General features: G+C 43.6%; 2 protein-coding genes across 9 annotated transcripts in view; one reads left to right on the forward strand and one right to left on the reverse strand.

The window, feature by feature from the left end:
* Positions 1-1,175: 1,175 nt before the first annotated feature.
* On the reverse strand, positions 1,176-14,287 carry LOC311018446 (aggrecan core protein-like). Of its 2 annotated transcripts, XM_084017428.1 has the most exons (20): positions 14,096-14,287; positions 11,210-11,304; positions 11,030-11,121; positions 10,580-10,871; positions 10,128-10,302; positions 9,842-9,969; positions 9,443-9,736; positions 8,668-8,970; positions 8,404-8,578; positions 8,194-8,321; positions 7,823-8,116; positions 7,629-7,727; positions 5,653-7,542; positions 5,301-5,378; positions 4,283-4,396; positions 2,754-2,912; positions 2,601-2,683; positions 2,000-2,144; positions 1,677-1,859; positions 1,176-1,583 (listed from the first exon to the last, which is right to left on the reverse strand). In XM_084017428.1, exons 2-20 carry the CDS (start codon positions 11,295-11,297, stop codon positions 1,516-1,518), a joined length of 4,788 nt encoding a protein of 1,595 aa, XP_083873554.1. In that variant the 5' UTR covers positions 11,298-11,304; positions 14,096-14,287; the 3' UTR covers positions 1,176-1,515. The 2 variants fall into 2 exon arrangements, with proteins under 2 accessions (XP_083873554.1, XP_083873555.1); XM_084017429.1 differs by lacking the exon at positions 4,283-4,396 and having other exon boundaries at positions 14,096-14,286.
* Positions 14,288-22,890: 8,603 nt separating this feature from the next.
* The window catches only part of ppip5k1a (diphosphoinositol pentakisphosphate kinase 1a), a 29,115-nt gene continuing 25,972 nt past the window's right edge, over positions 22,891-26,033 (forward strand). For all 7 annotated transcript variants that reach the window (XM_084010026.1, XM_084010031.1, XM_084010029.1 and 4 more), the window contains exon 1: positions 22,891-22,976. The gene's annotated coding sequence lies outside the window, so the exon portion shown is untranslated. The remainder of the gene's footprint in view (positions 22,977-26,033) is intronic.

Here is a 26,033-nt window from a genome sequence, read left to right on the forward strand (position 1 = left end):
GATCGATACAAACATTCAGACGTGTGAGTTCATTAAGTGAGGATGAGGCAAACAAATGCGTGACTCATAAATCATATATTATTTCTCTATTTTACATCAAGTTCCCTGCGTTTATCTGCCGTGTGCAAAGAACCAGTGTGGTGCACGCGGTGTTAGAATCTGGATTTACAGAATTGACAGAACTGACATGATAGACCAACTTATTTTAACCCCACCATGATGTTTTTTCCTAAATTACTAACTATGTGGTTTGGTACTTAGTTAAGATGAATAAAAACATAATGGTTTGGTTTTAAAATGACTATGAAATTGAAAAAAAAAAAAAAAAGGCGATAACAGTACTCGGTTCAAACGGGACACTTACTGGACGTCCCTGGACTTGTTTGAAATAGATTGAGGAGTTGCCATGACAACGTGTTGCTAACGCAGACACGCGTTGTCCGGCTGCTAACCTAAATCCTCGGGCGTCTCTGGTTCATCACGCATGTAAGTGACGGCGTGTATTAAAGGGGGCACAGCCCCCCCAAGACAGCAACACACAAAAACAAAATGCACAAATGAAAGCAGTCAAACGTGAAGAAGAAGAAAAAACAACAACAACAAGTATTTCACACTGTAATGTTTACAGTGAGGTCATTTTCCTCTGAGGTCGCTCCACACAAACACTGTGCACTGCACAGCCCCCTAGTGGAGGAGGATGAGAACTACAACACAGAAAACAAAAAAACTCAACCAGCCTACGTGAAGTTTCAGTTGATCCTCTGAAGAGACATTTATTCAGCTTGTCTGTGGCTTTCTGATGCTGCTAAATCCTCACGACATGAATGTGTCCTGTTCAAACACCCGGCAGAGACCCGGCCACTGTGTGAGATCAATAAATAAAAGGTGGAGTTTTCACATTGACCAGAATGCTTTAAACTGTAGCAGGCTATGTGTTTGTTCTCTCTCTGGCTAAATAAATCTGAATATCATCAACTCACAGGGTCGTGACGTTGACAGCATTAATGTGTTTGGTTGCCAGAATCATCGGGCTCAAATTCTGCAGAATTCAGGCGGGATCACAACCGGTGTTTCAGTTTAACACGTGACCGTGTTAACTGGTGACGTCCGCGGTTGCTCGTTGTAACTTGCGAATGAAAAAAAAAACGTATTTCCCTTTGACTTTGCCATGGGGGTAAAAAAAAAACCTTTTTGATATTTCACACCAGAAACCAGCAAAAACGTCCACCAACATCCACGGCCAGACTGTTTTCTATAAAACACACGTATCTCAACAATGACTTCACCAAACAAAATATATTACAATACACATGATGCAAATCAACTCAGAGCAATAAAATTATCATATATATATATATATATATATATATATATATATATATATATCCGGAGGAACGAACCAGGATGCCTTTCCAACAATTAAACCCTTCGATTCATCTTCACTAAAATGGAAAATGGATTGCAAATGTTCTTAAATAATTCATTCCTCTTCCCTTTTTCTTTTTCATCCGCCCTTTAGAGACGTTTGCTGCCGGCTGCCGGGCTCCTGCTGCTCCTGCGCTCTATTCTTTGTGTGGCGTTCACTGCGACAGAAACACAAACCACAGTGAGTTTGAAGCCAAAAAACATAACACCCTTTTTCTACAAGCTAGCCCCCCGACTCGGCCAAGGCTCACCGGCGGTGCATTGCACCTGGGGCTCCTCCCACTGCCCGTCCGCTTTACAGCGAACCACCGGAGGGCGCCGCTGCCTGAACCCCAGGTTGCACTGGTACCGGATGATGGCGTTGACGGGGTACTCCTCCCTCTTGTTGCCAAACATGCGGGCGTTCTCCACCTCGGGCGGGGCACCGCAGGACACTGAGGAGACCACAGTTTTAATGCATTTACTTATTAATATGACGAGAGATTCAGTTAACCTTGCCAGTAGAAATGTCCTTCATAAGGATACTTTGTACTTTATACTTTGAGTACACTTCAGGGCCTGTAAACAAGCGTACCTGGGCCTTTCTTGCAGGTGAATGGCAGGTGGTAGTTGCAGGGCACGTCGTTCCACTGGCCGTTCTCGTGCCAGATCATCACCACACAGTCCTCGCCGGAGTTGAAGTAGTTATCTGGCTGGTTCGGCCTCCAGTTCTCGTATTGCTGAGGAAGACGAGGAGGAGGAGGTAGAAACGTACTTCAACCGCAACAAATTCCAAAGTAAATGCTGACACACTTGTTTTTCCTTCTTCACACAATCACTTCTGTCACCTTTCATGTGTCAAATCTAATGCATTGTCATGAAAGTCGAGATGGAGTCAAAAGTGCCTCAAACCCCCAGTCACATTGTGCATCCATTCCCGAAAAAAGGTGCATTTCTTTGTTGTTTTTTTTATTCTGATTTGAAGTACACGTATAATATTTTTCAATTTACAAGATAATTTCACAAATCAAGAAAGTTGCCGTTTGTATGAGACTGAAAATCCATTAGAAAGACACAACGCTGGATCGGTGGACGTACGTGACTCCTAGTCGACAGATGTAGTTCACTGAGACCACAACAGACCTGTAGTCACACCTGCAACAGGAGCAGCACACCAGAGTAAAGTCCTCACTCACCAGAGGAGTCCCGTCGGTCCAGCGGAAGTCGTCCTCCACCGTCTTGTCGTTCAGTCCGATCCACTGGTAGTCCTGGGCGTTAGCTGCAGGGGAGAAAAGTCTTTATTTGTCATCGTCCCCATCTCTTAACGAAACTCGCATCGCAGCACTCACAGTTGACGAAGTCCTGCTCCTCCGGGGTGATGATGCTGACCAGGTGGGCGTTCAGGTCCCGGCAGCGCTGCTCGGCGTCCAGCCACACCTCTCTGTCGGAGAAGTGCAGGTAGCAGTTCCCCTGAAACTTAGTCCAGCCGTCTTCACACTGCTGCTCATCTGCAGCCAGCGACACCAATGAGTCAGCGTTCATTCAATGTGAGGCGTTCTGAATGCACTTTCACCTCAATATACCCTCAGATGTTTAGTGTTTTTAGAGTGACATTTTTTATGTCTCAGAGACTCGGATAACGACTACAGATGGGTTTGAAAAACTCAAGCACAGCATCCGATGATGAGAAGCTCTTGTGTGTTCTTATCATTCTTCCTGCGTTTTAGATAAAATGCTTGGTAATTTTTACAACCCTTGTAGTGTTTTCAGTTTTTAAGGCTCGTCTCGTGAGTCATTGAGGAGTCAGTCAGTCTGGCATCCAGACTTACGAAGGACGGCGTTTCCATCGTGACGTACGAAACAAACGTCCAAATGCTGAATGGAAAATTAGACACAATGCTTCGCTTCAGCTGGGAGAGGCTTTTCCTAACGGTGATCTAATTGTGAATTTCCCCCCTTTTACTGTAACATTCAAAGGCTTCATTCATGCTCTGGCTTCAAATCAATGACCTGATCTAAAGGGTCATAAAAGGGTATTTTCATATTTACCTACTTTACTTTCTGTCTGTAAAGAGAACCATTTTAACAGCCTAATGCTTCATCCAAACACTGTAGGGAAGCACATTGCTATCGTCAACGTGATCATTTTGGCTCATTTGCTGTAGCAAGCGATAAAAACAGTGGTATTCGCACACTAGCTACCTTCCTGGAGGACAGCTGACTAGTTTACTAGCTTGCTAATTCCCCAGGTCTTTAGTCATGTCCCCAATCCAGCAGCTGCATCTTTCGGAGGCTGCATTTGGAGACCAAATGCATCAAAGTGGCTGCAACAAGGCTGTATGTTAACTAACATGGCGTTATACAAGCAGATCAGCAGCGGCAGATACACTCTTGCCTGAAATATATCAGGCGCTAGCCATTGTTAGCAATACCAGTTACAAACAATGCATTACGCCGGTAGTTTGCGCTAACAAACATCGTAGCAGCATGTCCAAAGTGAAAAGTTGGACAGTACTGACTGATTTTGCCACAAAACAGCATTTAAACTACAGCTTTTTTTTTGTTTTTTACTGTTGAAGCATGAAGCAGCCATCTTGGATTTAACACTCAGGGAGGGTGGGGTTTGTTTAACTTCCCCAGTCATCTTCAGATGGCATCCCAGTTGAAATTTCCGATTGGAAACTCAGAAATTCCGACTTCCCAGTTCAAATGGATGCCGGCATTTGACTGCTGGGCCAACAGGAATCCTCACAGAGCCACAGCGAGCGATGATGCTATCAACTGGTGACGTTGAGCATCTCTCTCTATGTCTCTGTCTCTTTTCAGTTGTTTTTGAAAGGCTGTTGTTAGTATTGATTAGCTGAAGCTGATCTCATACCGATCTCACAGTGTTCCCCTCCGTAGCTGGGCAGGCATAAGCATTTGTAAGAGTCTGCACTCTCCACACAGGTGGCTCCATTGGCACAAGGGTTGGGATGGCACACATCCACCTCTGCAAAAAAGGGGGCGGGTGACACTACTGTTTCAGCGTGGGGTGGGGGATGGGGGGTTTGCCAGGAAGGTAAGGGAGGTGAAGCCGTGATAGAAGGACTATCACACCTCAGGACTGACAAGTTAGCCAACAATCCTGTAGCTGCTGCAACCTCTGATGCAAACTGACTTACTGCACACTGAATCATCGTCTTACTTCCTTTTTGATCATAATTTTTGATTTTCTTTTTAATCAATCGTATTATCTCAAGGTCTTTCAGGTTTCCGAATGATGATATATGATATTCACTGAAATCTACCAAATTTGTACAAGGAGAACAACTTATATGTGTAAGATGTGCAGTAAGTTTATGTTTGAATCTGTGGGCAGCTGCAGCAGAAGATCAGTATTAACATTGCAGCAGGATGAGAGCGCCCATATGTTTTCAGCAAGCACATATGTTGCCCGGGTTTAGCATGCATACAGCAGAGCAGGAGGCGGCGTAACGGCACAGCAAACCAAAAACAACATATAGACTGAAGACGATCGTGATAACACGTGTGACACAGAGGCTTTAATACCTCAGGGCAGAGATGATGCATACTTGACAAACACCCAAAGCATTCAGTATGCTGCACAAACACAGACACCCACAGCCAGATCATTAACATGAGTAAATATGAAGAACACAAAACGTAGCAAAAAAACGACGCAAAACACATCAGGACAGAACAGCAGGGAGAGAAAAAACAGATGTTTTTGGTAAGTCTAGTACCTATTCATGATAGGCAACTATAATTACACCAAATATGTATCGACCATCAACGCAGATCAACAATATAAAACATGCAAAGTGACATCATCATCACACAATATTGAATTCAGTAGTTTTCAGAGAAAGAAAGGAGAACGTTTTAGGACTTACCGTGGCAGAGAGCAACCCCTTTCTCTACTGTGCATGAAGCGTCACCACAAGGGTTCGGTTCACATGGGTTCAAACCACCTAGAAGAACAGGTGAAATTAGCCAACGACATACACTGGTAGTACTTCCAAAAGAGAGATGCATCATTGCCCATTGGGACTCTGTCCTGAGGGGAGGAGGACCAGATGCAAATGCTGTAACAATGCATTGTCCTTTAAGTTTGATCAAATGTTGCTTTCCACCCCCCAGAACACGCTATCACTCCATTTTGCAGAATGTGGGACAATAAAGTGTCAAAAAGATTATATTATATTACAACTATTGACAAATCAAAATAAGAATAGTTGGACCTACCCTCCACTGAATCGGTTTCTTCAACAACGCCCGGTGCAGAAACTGGTGTAGCAGCAGTGGGAGGAGCAGCCAGTCCTGCAGGGGGCAGCAGAGGGTGGGGAGTTCCATTGACGTCAACAGGGGTCTCTGACATTTCGTCCCCCTTCAGGACCTCTTCTGGTCCTGTGGTGCTCTCTGTTGGTGCCCACTCACTAGATGGAGAAAGCAGCAACACCTGTTGCAGATCTCCAGAGGAAGATCCTGAGCCACTGGCTGAGGAGAAGCTGGTGTCTCCGCTGCCTGAGTAGAAGCCACCACCGCTACTGCTTCCTTCTCCGCTGTACTCCACTGACCCCTGTCCAAGCTCCACAGACATCTTAGTGTCTCCAGATACCTCTGTCAAAAAGTCCCCAGTCAAAAATGTAACACTGCCTTCTTCTCCGCTGGATGAGGAACCAGAAATGCCCGATCCAGACCCAGAGATGAAACTTTCGCTTCCAAATCCAGACAAATGTCCACCACTTCCCTGTCCAGAGCTGTAGAGTAAAAACCCGGAGGCCTCCTGCTCTCCCGATGATGATACTGTAAGTTCAGTGAACCCTGACCCCACAAAGGTCACACCTGAGAAGAACTCAGAGCCACTTCCAGAAGCCGAGCCACTGAGAATCCCAGAGCCTGAAATGTCCCCAGAGCCACTGAATTCCAGTAGGCCTCCACCAAGCTCGTACTCCTTGTGGGTAGTATGGGTGGACATATCGATTAGTTCTCCATCTATGAGTAAGAGCTGAGCTTCTCCTCTTCCCGAAAGCTCTCCTGAGTGTCCACTTGCACTTCCAGAGGAGAATCCTGATGGGAACCCACTGAACCCAGAAAAGTCCTGGCTGGTGATGAAACCGGACGACATGCCAGAGAACTGACCACTTTCGCCAGAGATATCAATAGAAGAGCCACTCTCTGCAGAGCTGGAGCCAGAGCCAGATCCGGACAGGTCCCCACTACCGCTGAGCACTCCAGAGCCTGCTTCAGACAAAGGGAAGATAAAGATTCCTGTGCTTCCCTCTCCAGCTTCTTGGAGTCCTCCTGAAGCTGAGCCCTCTCCAGTGAAAATGCTGTCAATGCCCGAAAATACAACAGTGATGCCGGATCCTTCTCCACTGCCAGCTGATCCAGAAGCATCTGTACTGCTGAGACCTGATGCCCCACTGGGCAGCTCAGCAACGGCACCGACGGCCAGGTTTCCAGACCCAGACAAGTCTCCAGAACCAGACAAGTCTCCAGAGGTGAACTGATCTCCAGAGCCAGACAAATCTCCAGAGCCAGACAGGTCTCCAGAGATAATCCCGTCTCCAGAGCCAGACAAGTCTCCAGAGATAACCCTGTCTCCAGAGCCAGACAGGTCACCAGAGATAACAGCGTCTCCAGAGCCAGACAGGTCACCAGAGATTACTTGGTCTCCAGAACCAGACAGGTCTCCAGAGATTACTTGGTCTCCAGAACCAGACAGATCTCCAGAGATTACTTTTTGTTCTCCAGAACCAGAGAGGTCTCCAGAGCCAGACAGGTCTCCAGAGATAACCCTGTCTCCAGAGCCTGACAGGTCTCCAGAGATTACTTGATCTCCAGAACCAGAGAGATCTCCAGAGCCAGACAGGTCACCAGAGATAACCCTGTCTCCAGAGCCAGACAGGTCTCCAGAGATTACTTGATCTCCAGAACCAGAGAGGTCTCCAGAGCCAGGCAGGTCGCCAGAGATGACCTTGTCGCCAGAACCAGACATGTCTCCAGAACCAGACAAGTCTCCCGAGTGATCCCCAGAGGCACCATCAACCGCAGACCCTGAGCCGAAGTCTGCTGAGCCTGAGCCAGAACCTGAAGACTCCACAGGAATGGGAGCAACAATGGAAGGAACAGCTAAAGAGAGAGAGAAACAAAGAGTGAGGGACATTGGAAATTAAAGGGACATTTGCGCAAGCAAGAAAGTCATTTGTTCAGCTTACCAGGCCTCAACAAGTCAGTAATTGATGTGAGGTTAATGAGGGCCTCCTGGATATCTGTGATGTTCAGTCCAGTTTCATTCGCAATAAGTTGAATATCCGCTGTAAGAATTAAACAATAAGAGAAAATGATGAATGGATAATGACAGCAATAAACATTCTGAATGAGCCCTACAGATAACGGTCAAGCGTTTTACCTCTGAAACAGTACGCATCATATCTGGCATCAAGTTCAGGGAAGCTTGTCTGGTTGGGGCCAGCATACACAGTGTGCACTCCTGATTTCCCAGCTCCACACTCAGCGCGGGGGGCGTTGATGGGATAGCGGACGCTGCGATCCACTAGCCAGCCAGCACGACACTTGTCCAATCCCATTTTCCAAGCTGCATAAAGCTCTCCCGTTGAGGCCAGTATGGCGTTGTGCTCTTGACAGCTAGAAGCAGCCTCGTCATAGGTGAAACCCTCAGCGGAGCCCACGTGGAAGACCTCACCTGTGGAGAAAATGAAGAGGAAATGTTTTTGGGCTGCATAGAGGAATGCGTAACTTAAGCAAAACATTTTGTCTTACCTTTGAGCCCGTCAATGTAGCAGTACACGTCATATCTCTCATCTGCTGGCCTCAAACCATATGACCGAACTCCGGGTTGATCCCCCAGATCTCCAGCACACTTGTCTCGAGGGAAAACAATGGGATACCTAGAACAGAACAATCATGATGACGTGTCGTCTTCGGGACATTACTCTCACTTCCTGCTCTGGGAAAACCTTTCACATTTACCTTACAGTCTGGTCCAGTAACCATCCTGCGTCACACTGGTGATATCCAGCTTCGTAGGCCGCCTGAAGCTGCTCTGACGTGGCGATGGAGGCTCCGACACTCTGGCAGGCCCGCTGGGCCTCAACGAAGGTAAAGGCATACCGGCTGGAGCCTGAGTGATAATGGAAGACCACGCCTTCACAGAGGAACAAGGGACACTATTATTTACGGACACCTTCTATGTGATAATACAAACATCACAACATGCAGTTCAGTGTCACTGACCAGTTGGGTGCGTCACAAAGCCTTTGCCGGGCGCTCTGCCTGTGTCTGGCCGGGCAGTGGCTGGCTCAATCAGGTCAATGGCGATCTCAGTGACGTTTGGCGGCTGAGGCAGCGGCAGCTCGATAGGGCTCTCTGTGTAGGTGAAGTCCACAATGGTAGGCTGGTGAGTCACCACCTCTCCCACGGCCTCGCTCTCGGTCGTCATCCTCTTGAAGAACACATCTGGGCTCCGTGTCACCGTGGTAACACTCAGCACACCACTTCCCTCTTCTATAATACCTGAACCCTCCTCATCAGGGGAGTCTGGAGGGGATTTAGGAGAGTGTTTAGTGAGGAAATCTTTGCTGTAGCTGTGGCTTTGTTGTTTCATACATTGGGCTTTCTTGCGTGCGTTTGTGAGTGATTGTGCACCTCTGTGTCTGTCCTTGGTTAATCTAAAATTATGCTGCAGTAAACTGCCTAATTTTTGGATAGCCAGTTATGGCTGCATGCTCAAGGACCTTTCATGATTGCTGTGATTTATTGCCTGTTTTATGCTGCCATGCTGACTTTTCACTCCCCAGTGGCCGATTGCATGGGCATAACACTTGTTTTTTAGTTTGAATGCATGTGTTTTACAACCCCTTTGAGTATACTAGTGTTTCAGTGGGTGGTTGGCAAATTGGGGGTTGTATTCAATCAATCACACAATACAGTGTATTGTCGTAAGAATGAGTGAAAAATAATGGACAGGACAATGCTTTCCGTGTCACTCTTTTTCTAACTGGTGGCGTACCTGTGTAGCAGAAGGCGTCGTAGCGAGTCTCAGGAAGTGGGTATCCTGTCTGGTTTGTGTGGAGGTAAACCGTTCGTACCCCCAGCAGACCCCCTCCACACTGGGGCCGACGGATGTTGATGGGGTAGCGGACGCTCCTGTCTCCCAGCCAGCCGGCGTTGCAGACGTCCATCCCGCCCTGCCAGGCCAGGTAGAGCTGACCCGTGGTGGCCAACTGAGCTCCCTGATTGGAGCATGCCACCACAGCCTCAGAGAAGGTGAACTTTTCAGCTGAAGCGGTGTAGAAAACTCTGCCTGTAGCAGATGAGCAAGGTTCGTTAAAGTTAAGGGTAAACCTAACAACATAAAAGAATTCCCACAAGAAACACAAAAGGAGACATAGCAGTGTGGATCTCATACCTGTCATCTCCTCAGTGAAGCAGTAGACATCGTAAGTCTCATTGAGGTCTCTTACTCCATATGTCCTGACCCCGGGCAGGTCCTCTTTGTCGCCATAGCAGTTCACACGGGGATCACGGATTGGGTACCTTTGGTCAGATGGAAATGTTCGTCAATATCAAAATTAGAATATGAACTTGAAAACACCGAGATGATTTTGAAAGCCCTTCCTGTTGGTGCTCTAAAGCAAACGCTAGCCATGTATCCATTCAGTTGTCATGTAAATGTGTTTTTTTAATAATCATACCTGACTGTCTGGTCAGAGAGCCAGCCAGCATCACACTGGTGGAATCCATCATCGTACGCCGCTTGAAGCTGTTCGGGTGAAGCCACGACCGCACTGTTCTGGGCACACGCTGCCTTCGCCTTTTCAAAAGTCAAAGTGTAGCGGCCCATGATGGCCCGGTAGTGGAACACCAAACCTAGATAGAGAGTTAAACAAGTACATCATTAACTGAGAAGTACATCTTTTGGTGAATAATACCACCGTCCACTCACATTTTGGCCAGGATAATCGTGACATTAAATTCACATGTCTTCTAAATTTAGTTGCATTTGCACTGTGAGTTCAAGAGTCAAGTGACTCTGTGTCAAATAGGCCAAGGCTACTAAGGCTAAGAATTTTGCAATCAATTAGAGGAAAACTGTAGGAAATATTGCAAAGAAATGAATGAACGAATAATTTCCTCATTTTCGCACCTTGGACCTGTACGTGGACGCTGTCGTGGCTGTCCTCGATGCCGTGCTGAACCTCGCAGCGGTAGTATCCCGCGTCGCCGGACCGCAGCTCAGATATCTGGATGCTGGCATCAGTAGGAGTCGTGGGGTAGCCCAGCAGATGAACCCTGTCCAGGTAGGCCTCGCTGACTCGCACCTGTCCTTCCAAGGCCACCAGGATGGTCGTGACGTTCTCTTTGGTGACGAGGCTCCATTTGATGCGGTGAGCGAGGGGAGCGATGGTGGGAGCTCCGGGGTCGGGGATAGTGTGGTCCTAATGTGGGAAACATTAGTCTGCTTATTGCACATAAGCTAATTCGATCAAACGGTTGCTCACACACCCAGCAGACAAAAAAGCATCTAGCATGCTCTAGCATTCATTCAGAACATTGTTTTGTCCATGTAAGTCCAAACAACTCCACTACTACTCACATCGAAGTAACAGGGTAGTACCAAGGTAGCGCCCAGCAGAGGGTGCTGTGTCTCCTTCAGAGGAATGCTCACACTGAGCACATCCTCCGGGTCTGTGGAAGAGAGACCTGGTGAATGAACTCCAAACACTAGGCTGCTGATTATGGCAGTGACATGCATGTAGGAGAAGTGTTTTCTTACCCATGATGAAGCGCTCATCATAATAGTAATCAGTTTCTGCCAAGTTGGCATGTAGACACAAAGACAGCAACACAATCCACCTTATCATGTTTTACCTGAAATATAAAAGAGGAAAATTAGCCAAAAAAATTAAAAAAAATCTGTAATTTAAGATGTTTTATATTTATCTCAGTAAACATTGTCGTCATGAGTTTATGGTCTCAATCTCTAGTTTCAAGTCTTCTTTAATCCAGCATGATGTTAATTTAGTACATTATGGTCCATTTAGAGTCCAACAGACCAGAAAGCAGGGGCGGGGCTACCTTGTGATTGACAGGTCGCTACCAGGGTGACAGTTGTCCATGTTTTAATCCTTTCATAGTGGCCTTTTCAGAAAACCATGTCCCGTACTGTGGATTATGCCATGTTGATATTTTCCACGCTACTGTATCTGTCGTGTTTGGCGACGATGCGCCAAGGCTTCCATCATACGGAAAGTAGGCGTGGCTTCATCTCTCAGCCCCTTGCCTTGTTTGTGTTTTTTTTGGTGGACTCAGGTGAAGTTACACCTTAAATACGCAGCAGTTCAAACAAAAGTGTCTTTCTCTGTTCAGATTCACGCCAAACAAAGTCCCCTTCCAACCATTCATTGGAACCACGTGATGCCGAGCTACAGTGGACCTGAATGCCCACTCTGTCTTTATGAATATGCTTCTGGTCCTGACAACATTCTTCCTCCCTGGGAGGAGGGAGGCTCACATCCTTAAAATCATAACACCCCGAGTGAGTCGTTTAGTTTTTCAACTTGGTCCAAAACCTCCACCTTTACAGCCTCAAACAGACATGAGTCCAGTTTTCCTTTACAAAGGCCACATCTCTGTGACGTCCGTATGCCGGTTGAGTGATTACAACAGTGTTGGAACAACGAGCTCCAGTTCTTTCAACGGTAAATGTTTGCCGTTATTCCATCTCCTCCCTGAGACTTCCCCAATTTCACTTTGTGTATTTGTTCGGCTGCACGTGCAAACTTCAGGCATCACGTGTACGATCACATGAACTATAAATGTCTTATTTCAGTCTCAGCACAATAATACATTCTTTGCTCAACATCTCTTCTATCTCCCTTGTGTAAAACAAACTCATTTTTTTAAAATGCAGGTATTATCCTTTATTACTATGCAGTGGCAGATCTAGAAGCGTATTCATGGGATGGCTAGAGGGTGCCATGGAGACCTTAAGGGTTGGCAGAAATAAATATATGCTGACTTAGTTGCAAACAATCGCATATGCATATCAACAATGTATTTATATTTGTTCGGAAAAGCCGCCAAATTAAGATGTTTTAACTCAAAACGTTACAGCAGAGAGAATGCAAAGTTTAAGGCACTTCGGCATTGGCTTCACTTCTCAGAACCAGAGCCCGTCTGGACTCCATGAAAGTGGCTTTGGTGGCTCCCAATATAGATATTAAGGGCTCATTTCGAAGCTAATGATTTTTTTTTTGGTCAGGCAGTTGAACACTATGAATAACAGTTGTGATTATTATATTCCATTTTCTCTGATAGAGCGCCCAAAATCCTACACACTGAGCCTTTAATTCTTCTTCCCTTTGAGGCCAAATCTATTTAAATTATACATAATACGTTGTTCTCTAAATAACATCAGTCCAACAACTGATTCCAAACTTTTGAGTGCACGTTCTCGCCGACCTGACTACAGAATTTCAGGTCCCCTCGTAACGTTCTCTCCAAACAGTGAAACGTGTTTGAAACCACGGAGGGAGTGACCCTCCAGGACTGAGCTGTGCTGTTCCCCACTGTGTAACAGTTCATTAGCAGCCGAGGCGTGTGTGTGTTGAGCCGCGCCGGTGGCCGAGCTCCACACTGAGCTCATTCAGAAGCTCGCTGAGGTCCACCACTCCCAGAGAGACCCGGGGCACCATAAGACCAGATCTGCCCCCCCACCCTGTTGTAGCTGTGTTGTGGCAGCTCTGACGACACCCGGGGCTTATGTCAACAGCAGCCTTTCCATCACGTCTCAACACTGGCCACATTCAGGCAGCAGGACGGGGAAACACGATGGGGAAGGTGTGGCTCTCTACACGAGGAACATTTCTCATACGATCAGTTTGGTTCAAACACTTCAGTTGGGTCACGTACGATCATTTACAGTCCGATGCAGTGACACGCCTCCCTGGTGGGATGCAGAATCATTTGGTGCAGATTTGAAAGATTTATTGACTTCCTGTAGATCTTTCATCAGCTGTTGTTGAATCTGCTGAATCTAATATAATCAACTTAAACATACAAGTCTGTGGTACTCAGTAGTGATTTAAACTTAAAGAAATAATGTGTTTTTCACTTAAAAGCAGACATTTTTTATGCACCGGACAGTATCTCGCTATCATATCTGTGTCATTTATAGAATAAAAAACGGAAAAATGACTTGATAATAGATGGAAACATTATATCCCATCAAAGTACATTGTTTGGTATCACAAGTTTAGTTTATTTATTTCCCCTTTTTCCGCTCTTGTTTTTATTCTATAAATGACACAGATAGCAAGATACTAACTGTTGCATAAAAATGTCTGCTTTCAAAAGCAAAACACAAATACAATCCCTTTATTTATTTTTTATAATATTGTTTTTGGCTTTGAGCAAAGAAAATTAATACCAACCACAAAATAAATGGTGTTTAAACTCAAACTCAATATAAAGTGTACTAAAATAAAATAACAAGGATGTGACTTCAAATATTATACATTAAGAAAATAAGAAATCAGAACTATATTTCTTAAAATGCTGTTTTAATACACAGGCACATGGTTTATAAACATCCTTTTCGCAACTTCCACATTTCTTCATAAAATATGCCAAAAATAAATAAATCAAAGTTGTTGCCCACCTGTTTGTAGAAATACCTTCAAACTCTTCTTCTGTGGTGTATGTTTGGGGTCGGCTGAGCTCCGGGTTGTGAGTTTTAAAAGTCCCAGTGAGCAGCAGCAGATGCAGATGCAAAGGAAGGGGACTGGGACCAGGTCTGGTGGTCACACCTCTGAGGGGGAATACCGCCGTCCGTCAAGCTGCTCACGCCAAAGTATGAGGCTCCCTGTATGAATACCGCCTTCAAAATAAAAGCAGCTTCAAACAGTTCCTCAGAGGTGGTCGAGTTAGTTTTGAAGGAAACGTAACGGTCACACTGGTCTCCCCTTATTGGATGGGGTGGGGGCGTATTCTGTTCGAACCGCTGGGTGGAAATGAGGTAATGATCCTCTAATCCTGATCCTCTAGTCTTTTGGATAATCAGATTGGTCAATTGGAATCAGATGGGGGGGGGGTTAAATCCACCTTAAATCCACCTTCTTGACTTTTTAATGAGCTTAAAAGTTATGATAACTGTAAGGCCGTAATAAACCTCAAACACCAAACATCACTGATCCCAATCCCAGTCATTTTAGTAGCTAACTAGCATTGGTAGTGTGGTAGCGACCTGTCAATCAGCAGGTAAGCCCCGCCCCCTAAAGCATCCCCTGCTTTCTGGTCTGGTGGACTCTAAATGGACCATAATGTACTAAATGAACATCATGCTGGATTGAAGAAGACTTGAAACTAGAGATTGAGACCATAAACTCATATGCAATCAGATTTCTTTTAACAACCAGAGGAGTCGTCCCCTGATGACCAGCAAAGAGAATGCAAGTTTAAGGCACTTCAGCTTCAGTCTTCAGAAGCGGCGGTTGCTGCCGGGTCCGAGTCCCATAAATATGATCAACTGTGACACATTTCCACATTTCTATTTTCCTGCTGTCACCGCCGGACTCAAACTTCCCTCCATCGGCTCGCCTTCACTCCTGAAGAGAAACGTGAAGACAAAGCTGCTTTCACTCGGGTACCACCGAGAGCCTGTTGGACAGGAAACGGCAACATGCCTTAAAAATGCTGTTGCTACGGATACAAATGAGCCCCACTTAACTTATAACGGGAGGCCAGATTGAGCTTAAGTGGGACATAATGACAGTAATGCTCCATTTCCAACAGCAGCCACTGTTCCACTTAAGTTGGGTTTTGTTTTTTGTGCTTCATTCCCACCTCCAACTTTTGTACTTATTAGTGGAATCTAAATTACTTTAATGCTCACTGATTCCACTCATCAGACCATGGACCTAATGGTGCAAGGCGAAGCTCCGCCCCTTCAAGTGGACCTTTATTTCGGAAGAATACATATATACTGCTGTCGATGGCGAGAGAAAAAAGAATAGTTTCATCCCGTTTGAGTTGTGCCATGAATGACAAGCTGCGGCTTTGCTTGACTTGCAGAATTATCTTTGAAATCGACAAACATCACATGTAATGAAGTCCCATCGGAAACACAGGAAGAGGCGTGGCTTTGCGCCTGGATAGGCTGGATAAAGATGCGTGCAGCCGCAGAAGTAGAATAAGAGTAGAAAGGACATTCAAATCAACGAGGCAGCTTTCAGCCATTTTTATGTGCCAAGTTGAACTCAGGGCCGGTCAAAGATTTACGTACGTTATTGCTCATGCTATGAGCGGCTGAAGGGATGGAAAGAGGAGAATGCCACATGGGTTCGACTTCACTGGATTTGAATGTGAATAGTGAGCAGTAATTGGAGGTCTCAGAGAGGAGGGGAGGGTCTCTGGCCTGATTGTGACACATTCCCTTCTGCCCATGTTTAGTATTTTTCCACTATTTGTCTGGAGAGTTGGATTCAAGGTGTGGCTACAAAACTGGGTTATTTATTTTAAAAAAATGTTATATTAACTCAAGACATTTTCCACTCCAAATGAACCTCAGCAACCCATTTTGCAATGACATCAGAATAACGGTGAACTGTGAGTGATTCATGATTATATTTGTGTCTGTAGTTTTCTGTCTTAGATCCACACAGCTGGAGTCAGCAGATATTATTTATTCATAAGCTCCTTTCATTCAAATTAAAAGGCCATTTTCTGTTCAGGAAAGAGAGAACGATAACAAACAATTAAGGTTGTTGTTTGCTTTTGCGCATATTTTCTGTAATAATGCATAACCGATGATTAATGTTTTAACTCATTATCTATCACTTACATTTTGTTTGCTGTGCTTCTCACAGTCTAACAGAGAGGAGTTAATATATTGTTAATTGCCTGCTGTCTGCAGGTGGCAAACCTCCGGTTATGAAAAGTGAAGCCAATTCTGAAATGCCTTTAACCAGCATTCTCTCTGCTGGCCACCTGGGGGCGACTCCTCTCTGGTTGTTTAGAAGTCTATGAGAAAATGGTCCTACTTCTCTCTGCTGGCCACCAGGGGGCGACTCCTCTCTGGTTGTATAGAAGTCTATGAGAAAATGGTCCTACTTCTCTCTGCTGGCCACCAGGGGGCGACTCCTCTCTGGTTGTATAGAAGTCTATGAGAAAATGGTCCTACTTCTCTCTGCTGGCCACCAGGGGGCGACTCCTCTCTGGTTGCATAGAAGTCTATGAGAAAATGGTCCTACTTCTCTCTGCTGGCCACCAGGGGGCGACTCCTCTCTGGTTGTATAGAAGTCTATGAGAAAATGGTCCTACTTCTCTCTTGATGTATTATCTCAGTAAACATTGTAAACATGAGTTTATGGTCTCAATCTCTAGTTTCAAGTCTTCTTCAATCCAGCATGATGTTCATTTAGTACATTATGGTCCATTTAGAGTCCACCAGACCAGAAAGCAGGGGATGCTTTAGGGGCGGGGCTTACCTGCTGATTGACAGGACGCTATCATGCTACCAAAGCTAGTTAGCCACTAAGATGACTTTAAGACTTAGCTGTAAAGGTGACCTTGAATTATGGAAGGGCATGTTACTTTCATTAATATTTGTCAGACCTGAGGAGCTTCACTGCAGCCAGGACGGCTTTCTTAAAGGTGATTTTGTTAAAAACCTCTCGGGAGGACGTGTGTTGAAAGCAACACGTGGTTTATTCATTCTCTGCAGCCTCAGCTGAATCAGAAACAAGCTTCTGATTCCGGCTGCAGGTGAGACAATAAATCTGCAACGTGCCTCCTATCGGAGTCTGCAGATTAAACAGGTCAAATAAAACAGGTCAAATAAAACAGGTCAAACTTGCTGCATGGTGTTGAGTTTAGAAAACACATTTTGTAGGTGTAGAGACATTTTGGAGCTCAAGATTTTCAGCTCAAGTTGTGTTCAATCGATGCATTTCTGTTGAGGGTTAGAAGCCCAATCACATTAGAGATGGGAGGAAACAAATCTACTATATGCAGGCCAGGATATGAAACTGAAAACCAGAGCGCCAAGTATATACAGACATTGGCTCCACCAACTTGACTGGTTGGTGGTCATTCTAGTTTTTTGATGACCAAGCATTTCTCGCTCACATCGTCCATCACTTGAAGGTTTGACCACGATCTGCTTGATCGCGCGTCGTGACCTTTTCCCCCGTCGAGAGGAGAACGGAACGCTCGACCCTTGGAAGGCTGACTTCCTTTGGGTGGAGAACAGAACAGACGTTCTTCCTCGCCGAGCAGAGCTGGAAACAGCTGATACACGTCCACCGGCCTGGGTCTGCTCCACACCTGGACTCATTAGCCGCCACGTTACCTCGCATATCTTTCACCCTCTCAAAGAGGTCCTGTGCATGTTTTATATGGCTTTTCTGACACCATTCACACGGCGCCGGGTTAACCAGAGGCGTTCACGTGGCGTGTTGAAACTGTTTAAAAGCTTGAGTTTCTTCAGTAACCGTTAAAGTTGAACACCCTCTCTGGGTTATTTGGTTCGTAGAGGCAAAGATTCTTGCATCTTTTCATTTTCTTTTAAACAATGAATCAATGAATTCCATTTAAAGGATTGTTATAATTAAATAAAAATTAATTGTTTAAAAGGCTTATTCAAGACAGACTTTTCACAAAAAGAGACACCTGAGTCCTCTGAGGGTCAACAGATGGAAAATAGAACAGGTCAAATGAGATTTGAACCATCAACCTTCTGAATGAGGAGCAGTCTCTCTACCAGTTGAGCTAAGTGAAGGATGTAAAAGCATGTAAATATTTAAACTAATGTGCACGTTCATGGGGTTCCTCCATATTTGTGGAGTTTCACAGCTTTAAATCAAATTTGCATCTTCATTAAAATGTCCAGGTTATTTAAAGTACAAATTAAGGATTACATATCTGTGATGTCATTCTCTACATTTTGAGTTGTAAGTTTTTACATTTTAAGTTTATTTGTCATCCATTAAAACAGACCAGTTTTTAACTAAAAGCATTCAGATGATCCATAAAAAACAAGATGGGTTTAAAAGACATTAATTTAAAGAGATTAAAAAAAGCACACTTAAAAAAAAGTACCCGTCAAGCTAGCTAGCTAGCTCAACCACCTGGGCTCTCTTTCACTTACTTGTTCTGTTTCCTCCTCGTTTGGTTGATGTTGATGAAATTCGGAAATTCACAAGTTGAAATGAACGCAAGTTGAAATGAACGCAAGCGCAACGAACGGGGTTTTGATCGCAAGTTTGAAACGGTAGGTTGTTGTTTATTTGAACGGAAACCTCACACTCATCCATCACATGCTCTCCAGTGTGGCGTACCTGGGGCGGGGATCGAACCCGCAGGTGTCAGTGAGTCAACGTCGGCTGTCGGAGTCCTGAACCACTGGTCCATCCCCGGCACGCATTAACGGAAAAGACGAAATAATAAAATAAAACCAAACAAGGGAGACGACGTGAGAACGAGGGGAAGGGACGTGAGCACGGAGGAGGTTTGAGTCCCGTTAGAAATGTAAAGCCAACATGGAGATATTTTAAACTCTGTGACAAACCGTGATGTTTTCTTCCCTAAATTAAGTATTTTTGTTGCCTCCCATTAAAGTGTTTCCATGGTAGATAGCAGATAGATCAGCTGGAGGAGAAACTGCTTCACAGTCTGAAGGTTGTGGGGTCAATTCCCTCCTCTGCTCTTTGTGTTTGCCTGTTACATTAAGGTTCTCTGTGAGAAGCCTGTCTTTAATGAGCCTGATTTAATTTGAAGTTCACAGTTTTGAGCATTAGCTCAATGGTTAAAGTGCAGGTCATGTAACTGATAGGTTGTTGGTTTGAATCCAGCTTTGGATAATTGTGGCTCCTTTTCATTTTCTTTTAATGAAGTCCCTTTAAAGGATTGTTAACATTAAATTTAAATGAATTGTTTAAAAGGCTTATTCAAAAATAGGCTTTTCACGATAAGAGACACCTGAGTCCTCTGTGGGTCAACAGAAAGACAATACAACAGGACACATGAGATTTGAACCAGCAACCTTCAGAATGAGGAGACGTTTCTCTACCAGCCAAGCTAAGTGAAGGTTGAGAAAGTCATATCGTTTTTCACGATCAGTACTTGACAACTGAGATGAGGCTACCTACAGCTGCTGAATACCTAGCTAGCTAGCAGGCTGAAAGAATGCAAATGAATTTATTTAGCTATATATGACATATCAGAACATGAAGGACGTAGCAAACACCAATTTGCTATGTAAGTATTTACAATGAATTAGAATGAAGCCACATTCCGTTCAGTGCTAGGTTCATTTTGGTTTGGCCGCTCGTTCATCAAGTAGTTTTAAAAATCTTAGCTGCGTGGGGGGAGGGGCAGGCAGGCAGGCGTTGTTTTCTTCTGACATTCTGTGGTCTGGTGCGCCATCTAGTGGTTGATTTAATGTTGTGTATAGAGCCTAACCTACAACATGCTGAGTATCATGTAGCCTACTAAACTATATCACTTTCTTAACTTTCCTCAGGACTTTTAAGGACGTTCCTGATAGCAGCAAAAGATAAGGATGAAGGGCTCCCTCCAAATGCTGATAATGACAACAGTAAGTTCAGTATTCCACTTTATTGAAGTTAGTTTAGATTGTATTGTTCTTTCATATTATATTCAAAATAAAACGTTTTTTGGACAAGACACTGTTTGGGCAGATTATTTATAACATAATGGTGATGAATGTTGGTTGGAAGTTAGGAATTTTTGCCTAAGGCCCCATCAGACTCTCAAATCGCCACATGCATTAATGGAAAAGATGAAATAATAAAATAAAACCAAACAAGGGAGACGATGTGAGACCGAGGGGAAAGGACGTGAGCACGGAGGAGGTTCGAGTCCCGTTAGAAATGTAAAGCCAACATGGAGATATTTTAAACTCAAACCGTGATGTTTTCTTCCCTAAACTAAGTATTTTTGTTGCCTCCCATTAAAGTGTTTCCATGGTAGATGGCAGATCAGCTGGAGGAGAAACTGCTTCACAGTCTGAAGGTTGTGGGGTCAATTCCCTCCTCTGCTCTTTGTGTTTGCCTGTTTCATTAAGGTTCTCTGTTAGAAGCCTGTCTTTAATGAGCCTGATTTAAATCACAGTTTGGAGGTTTGAGCATTAGCTCAATGGTTGAAGTGCAGGTCATGTAACTGATAGGTTGTTGGTTTGAATCCAGCTTTTGTTGCATCTTTTCTTTAAAAATGAAACAATGAAGTCCCTTTAAACGATTGTTAAAATTTAATTAAAATGAATTGTTTAAAAGGCTAATCCAAGACTAACCCTTTCACAAAAAGAGACACCAGAGTCCTCTGAGAGTCAACAGATGGAAAATACAACAGAACACATGAGATTTGAACCATCAACCTCCTAATTGAGGAGCAGTTTCTCTACCAGCTGAGCTAAGTGAAGGTTGAAAGACAGTTTAAATATGTGAACTAACGTGCACATTTATGGGGTTCCTCCATATTTGTGGAGTTTCACAGCTTTAAATCAAATTTGCATCTTCATTAAAATGTCCAGTTTATTTAAGGTACAAATTAAGGATTACGTATCCATTAAAACAAACCAGTGAAAGCATTCAGATGATCCATAAAAAACAAGACGGGTTTAAAGACCATCATGTCTAGAGAGAAGATAAATCGTCAGAGTGCACGCAGTCTGATGGAGGAAGAATCGTTTAGAAAAACAAGTGAGACTTCTTTCTACCAAAGCAGGATGAAAACAGGGTAACTTGTTGTTCAGCGTCCAGCCGGGTCGACTGTTAGGACTAACAGTTTCCCAGCACCACATTTATCTGTGGTGCAAAGTCTAAATATTGGTTAGTTAGATGGAGAAATACTGTGTGGTGTTAAATCTGTTGTAGTGATACAATGAATAGAGAAACAATTACTACAATTGGATATAGAAATGTTCCATTACACTGTCAAAATGAGAAAAGTTGTTCTTGAGAATATGTCTGCCTGTCCCCTCTGAGATGAAATGGAAGTTTCCGTGGGGTTAGCGAAGGTTCTTAAGGTATATAAGCCCTTCACATTATGATTTGTATACTTTTCTCAGAGTGTAAAAAAAGTGCACGTTGAATAGAATGACATGAAGCCCTCACTTGACCTTTTATGTGGAAATTTCCAAAAAGCCACACCTCGACCTGTACGAGCTCGGCGTTGCCTCATCCTCCACATTTATCTGTTGGGCCGTTTTTAGGGAACAACTCTGTATTTAACGGCCAGCCAGCAACCCGCCAGGTCCTGTATGGGGCCCAGAGACCAGAGGTGTACAGAGACCGAAACATGCATTCATAATGAGCCTCCTTGTCCCAGTCTGACCTGTTGCTGTAAGTCACAGAGAGCGTAACACTCTGGGTAAATGGAAGCCATATGAGGGCGGAGGGCGGCGGAGGGCCTCCTCACAGAGACTCTTTGTGACAGGAGCTGTAGTGGAGGATATATCTGGCTGAAAATCTCACAAGCTATACTCTGTTTCGTGTGCGTACAAGCCGAGGTGATGCAACGCCATGTTTGAGTTTTAGTGTAAGCTCATTTTGTTTCCGTACTGACAATATTTGCGCAAGAGAGTGCATGCTCTCTTCTTCTTGAGTATGGTTTATAGAAGAGCCTTGTTTAGAAACATGCTGTTTATAAAGCGCTCTTTTCATACTATGACCCTGCAGAGCCCTATGAGGCCTGCATGCTGCAGCTCTGTAAGGGTCAGGGTGGCGTTGGTGGTCAAGCGGACTCAGACACGCTGACGTCAGTATTAGCTCTTACATCAGCAGCAGCAGGCGGGCGGTTTGCTCTGCTGACACTCTACTGACGGAAGGTCACCTTTTCAAAAAATGCTGTGTTTACATTGTATTGTACATTGTCTTGTCTGTTTTTGTTAGTGTTTGTCTGCCCCTCAAATTAAATATGAGGGTGTTGTATGTATGTTACTTTGTTCTTTTGTTTTCTATGTTATCTGCCTAGGGACAAGATATGAAAACAAGCCATTGTGCTTACTCTATAACGTATTTACATTGTGTATTTATAAATAAACAAATAAATATATATTTCAAGGTCATCGAAGGATATGTAAAATCTTTCTAAATGAAAATCATTGTTATTTTTTATATTTAGTTTTATTAAAATATAATAACAACATAATAGTATAATAATTATAATAATATAAGAAGAAGAATATTTTTTATATTTTATTAGCATAATTATTATTAATGTTATTATTAATATAATTATAATGATTATCCTTATTATTTATTTATTTATTTATTAGTTTAAACGCTAGGGGGCAGTCACGCTCTGCCCCGCCAGACGAGTTTGTTCGTTGCTTATCGACTCCTGATTGGCTACCAAGCCTAACGCCTTCGCGATGTTTCCTGCTCTCTCATTGGTTGTTTTAGATGTCGATCAAACGTGCGTCAAACTGGGAAGGAAAAAAAAAGAAGAAGATTGGTTTCACATGCAAACTGTCAGGAGGAGCGAGCCGATGGCAGCCATACAAACCTCCCGGCCGCACTGTAAGTTCACTGTTTTCAATGTTACTCGTTAGATATGAAATATCGTCGACGCGTTTTCAGTCGTTATAATTAATAATCGCGCAGACGTCCGTTGCAATTAGCATCAAATGCGGACAAAATGGCAGTGGGGACACTTGTTTACATCGCCGAGCCTGCTGGGGGTAGCGGTTAGCTAGATGCTAACTTAAGCTAACGCTAGCTAACTGTGTTTCGCGCTGCTAAAAAGAGCAAATAACGTGATTTAAAATAAATCAGTTAACCATGTAGGGCAGTCCAGACACGTGTTGTATATACTAATGCCAGTAGAAGAGTTTTTATTTTGTATTTGTATTATTTTAGTTGACGACCCAACACATCTAACGTTACGTCTTTTTCGTTTATAGCATCCATTTGCTAAGTTATACTGTTTTACATCGCGTGATTTGACTTGTTGCCGTAAAGTAGCGATGTAACGAAGGCTTGGTTCTTATGGGTCAGATTAACATCCTGCCTCGGCTCAGCTGGGAGATTTGTGTTTTCGTTCCTCAGCTAATTGTGTGATGTTTGTTGTGAGGACTTCAGTTGGTCCAAGCCTCCTCTTCTATAATCCCCACCCTCCCGTCTCTCACGTTGACATCTAATCTAATAATAATCTGGATTATTGCTCGATTTTACTCCAAACCAAAGCAGAACATGTATCACGACCATCAGCAATTATTCAACGTTTTTCAACGTTTTAAAGACCAGAAAATAATTAGCTGATTAATAATAAATGTTTATTTATTATTAGGTAAAAATTTACACTGAAAATATGTTTTCAGACATAAGTGCAGACGTACTCTTCTCGAGTAGAAGTACAGATACTTGTGTCCAAAAATACAGTGGTAAAAGTAGTGATTAAACTTCTTTAGTCAAGTAAAAGTGAAAAAGTACAGGCTCTGAAATGTACTCAAAGTATAAAGTATGAAGGACATTTCTACTGGCTGTATTTTTGCAATGTTAACTGAATCTCAAGTCATAAAAAATACTAATAAATCATCAATAATTCCCCTTATAAATGCATTGAGGTTGAAGTAACAAGTCCGTTTGGAAAATGAAATTACAGATATTTTTAAATGAAGTTCTGGTTTTTAAAATGCTGCATCCTTTTATTTATTCTTCTTCAAAACAGTCAAATGTGAAGACACGTTATAGAAATGATTGGTGTCAGCATTTAAAAGAATAAAAGGAGGTTATGAACATCACTGTGGCTTAAAACCTGCAGACTCGGGCTCCACCGTCTGCGTGGTTAAAGGCCGGAGCAGATCTGGGCACAGCGCTCTGTACGAGCTGTCTGAGCCCGTCACAGCAAGGTGTCCTGAGTCATCTGGTCCAAGGTCGGGTAGAGGACGCTATGAGACCAGAGTGGCATCGATTGTGGGAGGAAAAGGGAGGAAAGGGTGATAACGATCCAACTCAGCCGGTGATTGTTATTGTGTTTGATATGAAAGTGAGCGGTCAGAAGGGAGAAGCAGAAGTGTCCCCGTCTCGTTGTTGCATTTCTGCTTGTCAACTGGAGTTTACTTACAACTTTTTTGCCCCAGAGCTGCAACATAGTTGAATAATTAATTAGTCTAATTAACAGAAAATGAATCTGCTGCTATTTTCATAATCAATTAATTGTTTGGGCTTTTTTACGTTGGTATATAAACATTTTAGGGAAGAATAATCAGTAAAAATAGGCGTTAGTGTATGAAAACGGTGTCAGAACCAACCGGATTGTGTCGGGAGTTTGAAAGGAGATGAGATATTTGCATACGATACGTTGTTTTTCACCCCCATGGCAGAGGAATGTAGCATGAACATGTCAAGTGTAAAGTGCACCTTCGGGTCGCCCAAACCCCCCCAGAGACCCATAAAGAGTAAAAAGGACGCGACCTCGGCGTCCTCAGCGGGAGCTATGGCTGCGTAAGCAGGTGTAATAGAAGAGATTAACTGTTATGCTCAAGCTCTGAAACACTAATCCACTTAGGCATGGAAAGAGTTTATTTTAAATCAAGTCCGTGCCAAAGCGGCAGTAAGAATAAATGTCTCTGTGTGTGGGTACCAGGCAACAGTTAAACATTTATAAAGAAATGTTAAACAGCCACAGACTCCTGTTTTCTTATTCCCATTGCCTTAAATGGATGACCAACATTCAAATCTGTCTTTTTCACATCGTCTTTACAGCTTTTTTAATGACCTTTTCTCCCCAACAACATTTATTTGGTGGAAGACAGCAGTAAGCTTAATAATCACAGTCACACAAAGGCTCCTTTGAACTGATTCAGCCTGCATGTTCAAATTGTTATCAATTAATCTGTGGCTTATTGTCTTGATTAATCATTTAAAAAATAGTGCCCATCAAAATTATCAATTTAAATTTAAATAGCTTATTTTTTTCTGACCGATATTCAACTTAAATCATTAAAGAAACAAAATACACAATATTTGTATTTTATCATCAAAATAGTTGGAATAATATTTTCTCTAAACTGACTTTCATAAAGTTTTTAATCATACTATTATTTGTGAATCCCAGAAAGATGAGCTGTGGTTTGGTCACCGGGATCATGAGCGAATAAGGCAAATCCTTCATTTCTTTTGGAGTCCTACTTGTGATTTTTCAGCTGAACTTCCCTTCAGGCTTTGGGACAGTTGTGTGTTTGTTTATTATCTCATTTGGACCCCCTTTCTCAGCTGCTTGTCCTCATAAAAGTATTTTTGACTGCAAATCGTTGACCCTGGAGCGACTGTGGCCGATGGTGACGCGGTTTGTTGTTCAGCCGGCTGTCTCGTAGCGTGCCAGGGAGTAATGAGTAGCCGTGGTTCGGTCTCCGTGCCTGGCTAATGTTTAGTGGGGATGGAAAGGCACATCCCAGCCGACTCCCCTGCTGTGTGTTTTTGCATCACCAGACATCAGGGTTAAATGTGTAACAGTGGAGTACGAGCAAGACATAGTATTCTTTCATTTTATAGTTGAAAAAATTACATTCACAGCTTGTTTTTTTACTCACAACTAAGTGATAACAAGTTATACAACGTCTACATGAAAGCTGC

The sequence above is a fragment of the Eutrigla gurnardus genome (assembly GCF_963514095.1).
Source record: "Eutrigla gurnardus genome assembly, chromosome: 1".
Taxonomy (NCBI): Eukaryota; Metazoa; Chordata; class Actinopteri; order Perciformes; family Triglidae; genus Eutrigla; species Eutrigla gurnardus.

Excerpts from the sequence above, each read along its gene's own strand:
- LOC311018446 (XM_084017428.1), bottom strand. The coding sequence starts at position 11,297 with ATGATAAGGTGGATTGTGTTGCTGTCTTTGTGTCTACATGCCAACTTG. Across the intron at positions 5,379-5,652 it reads AGAAACCGATTCAGTGGAGG|GTGGTTTGAACCCATGTGAA; the intron begins GTAGGTCCAACT and ends CTGTTCTTCTAG. Across the intron at positions 4,397-5,300 it reads AGGGGTTGCTCTCTGCCACG|AGGTGGATGTGTGCCATCCC; the intron begins GTAAGTCCTAAA and ends CCTTTTTTGCAG.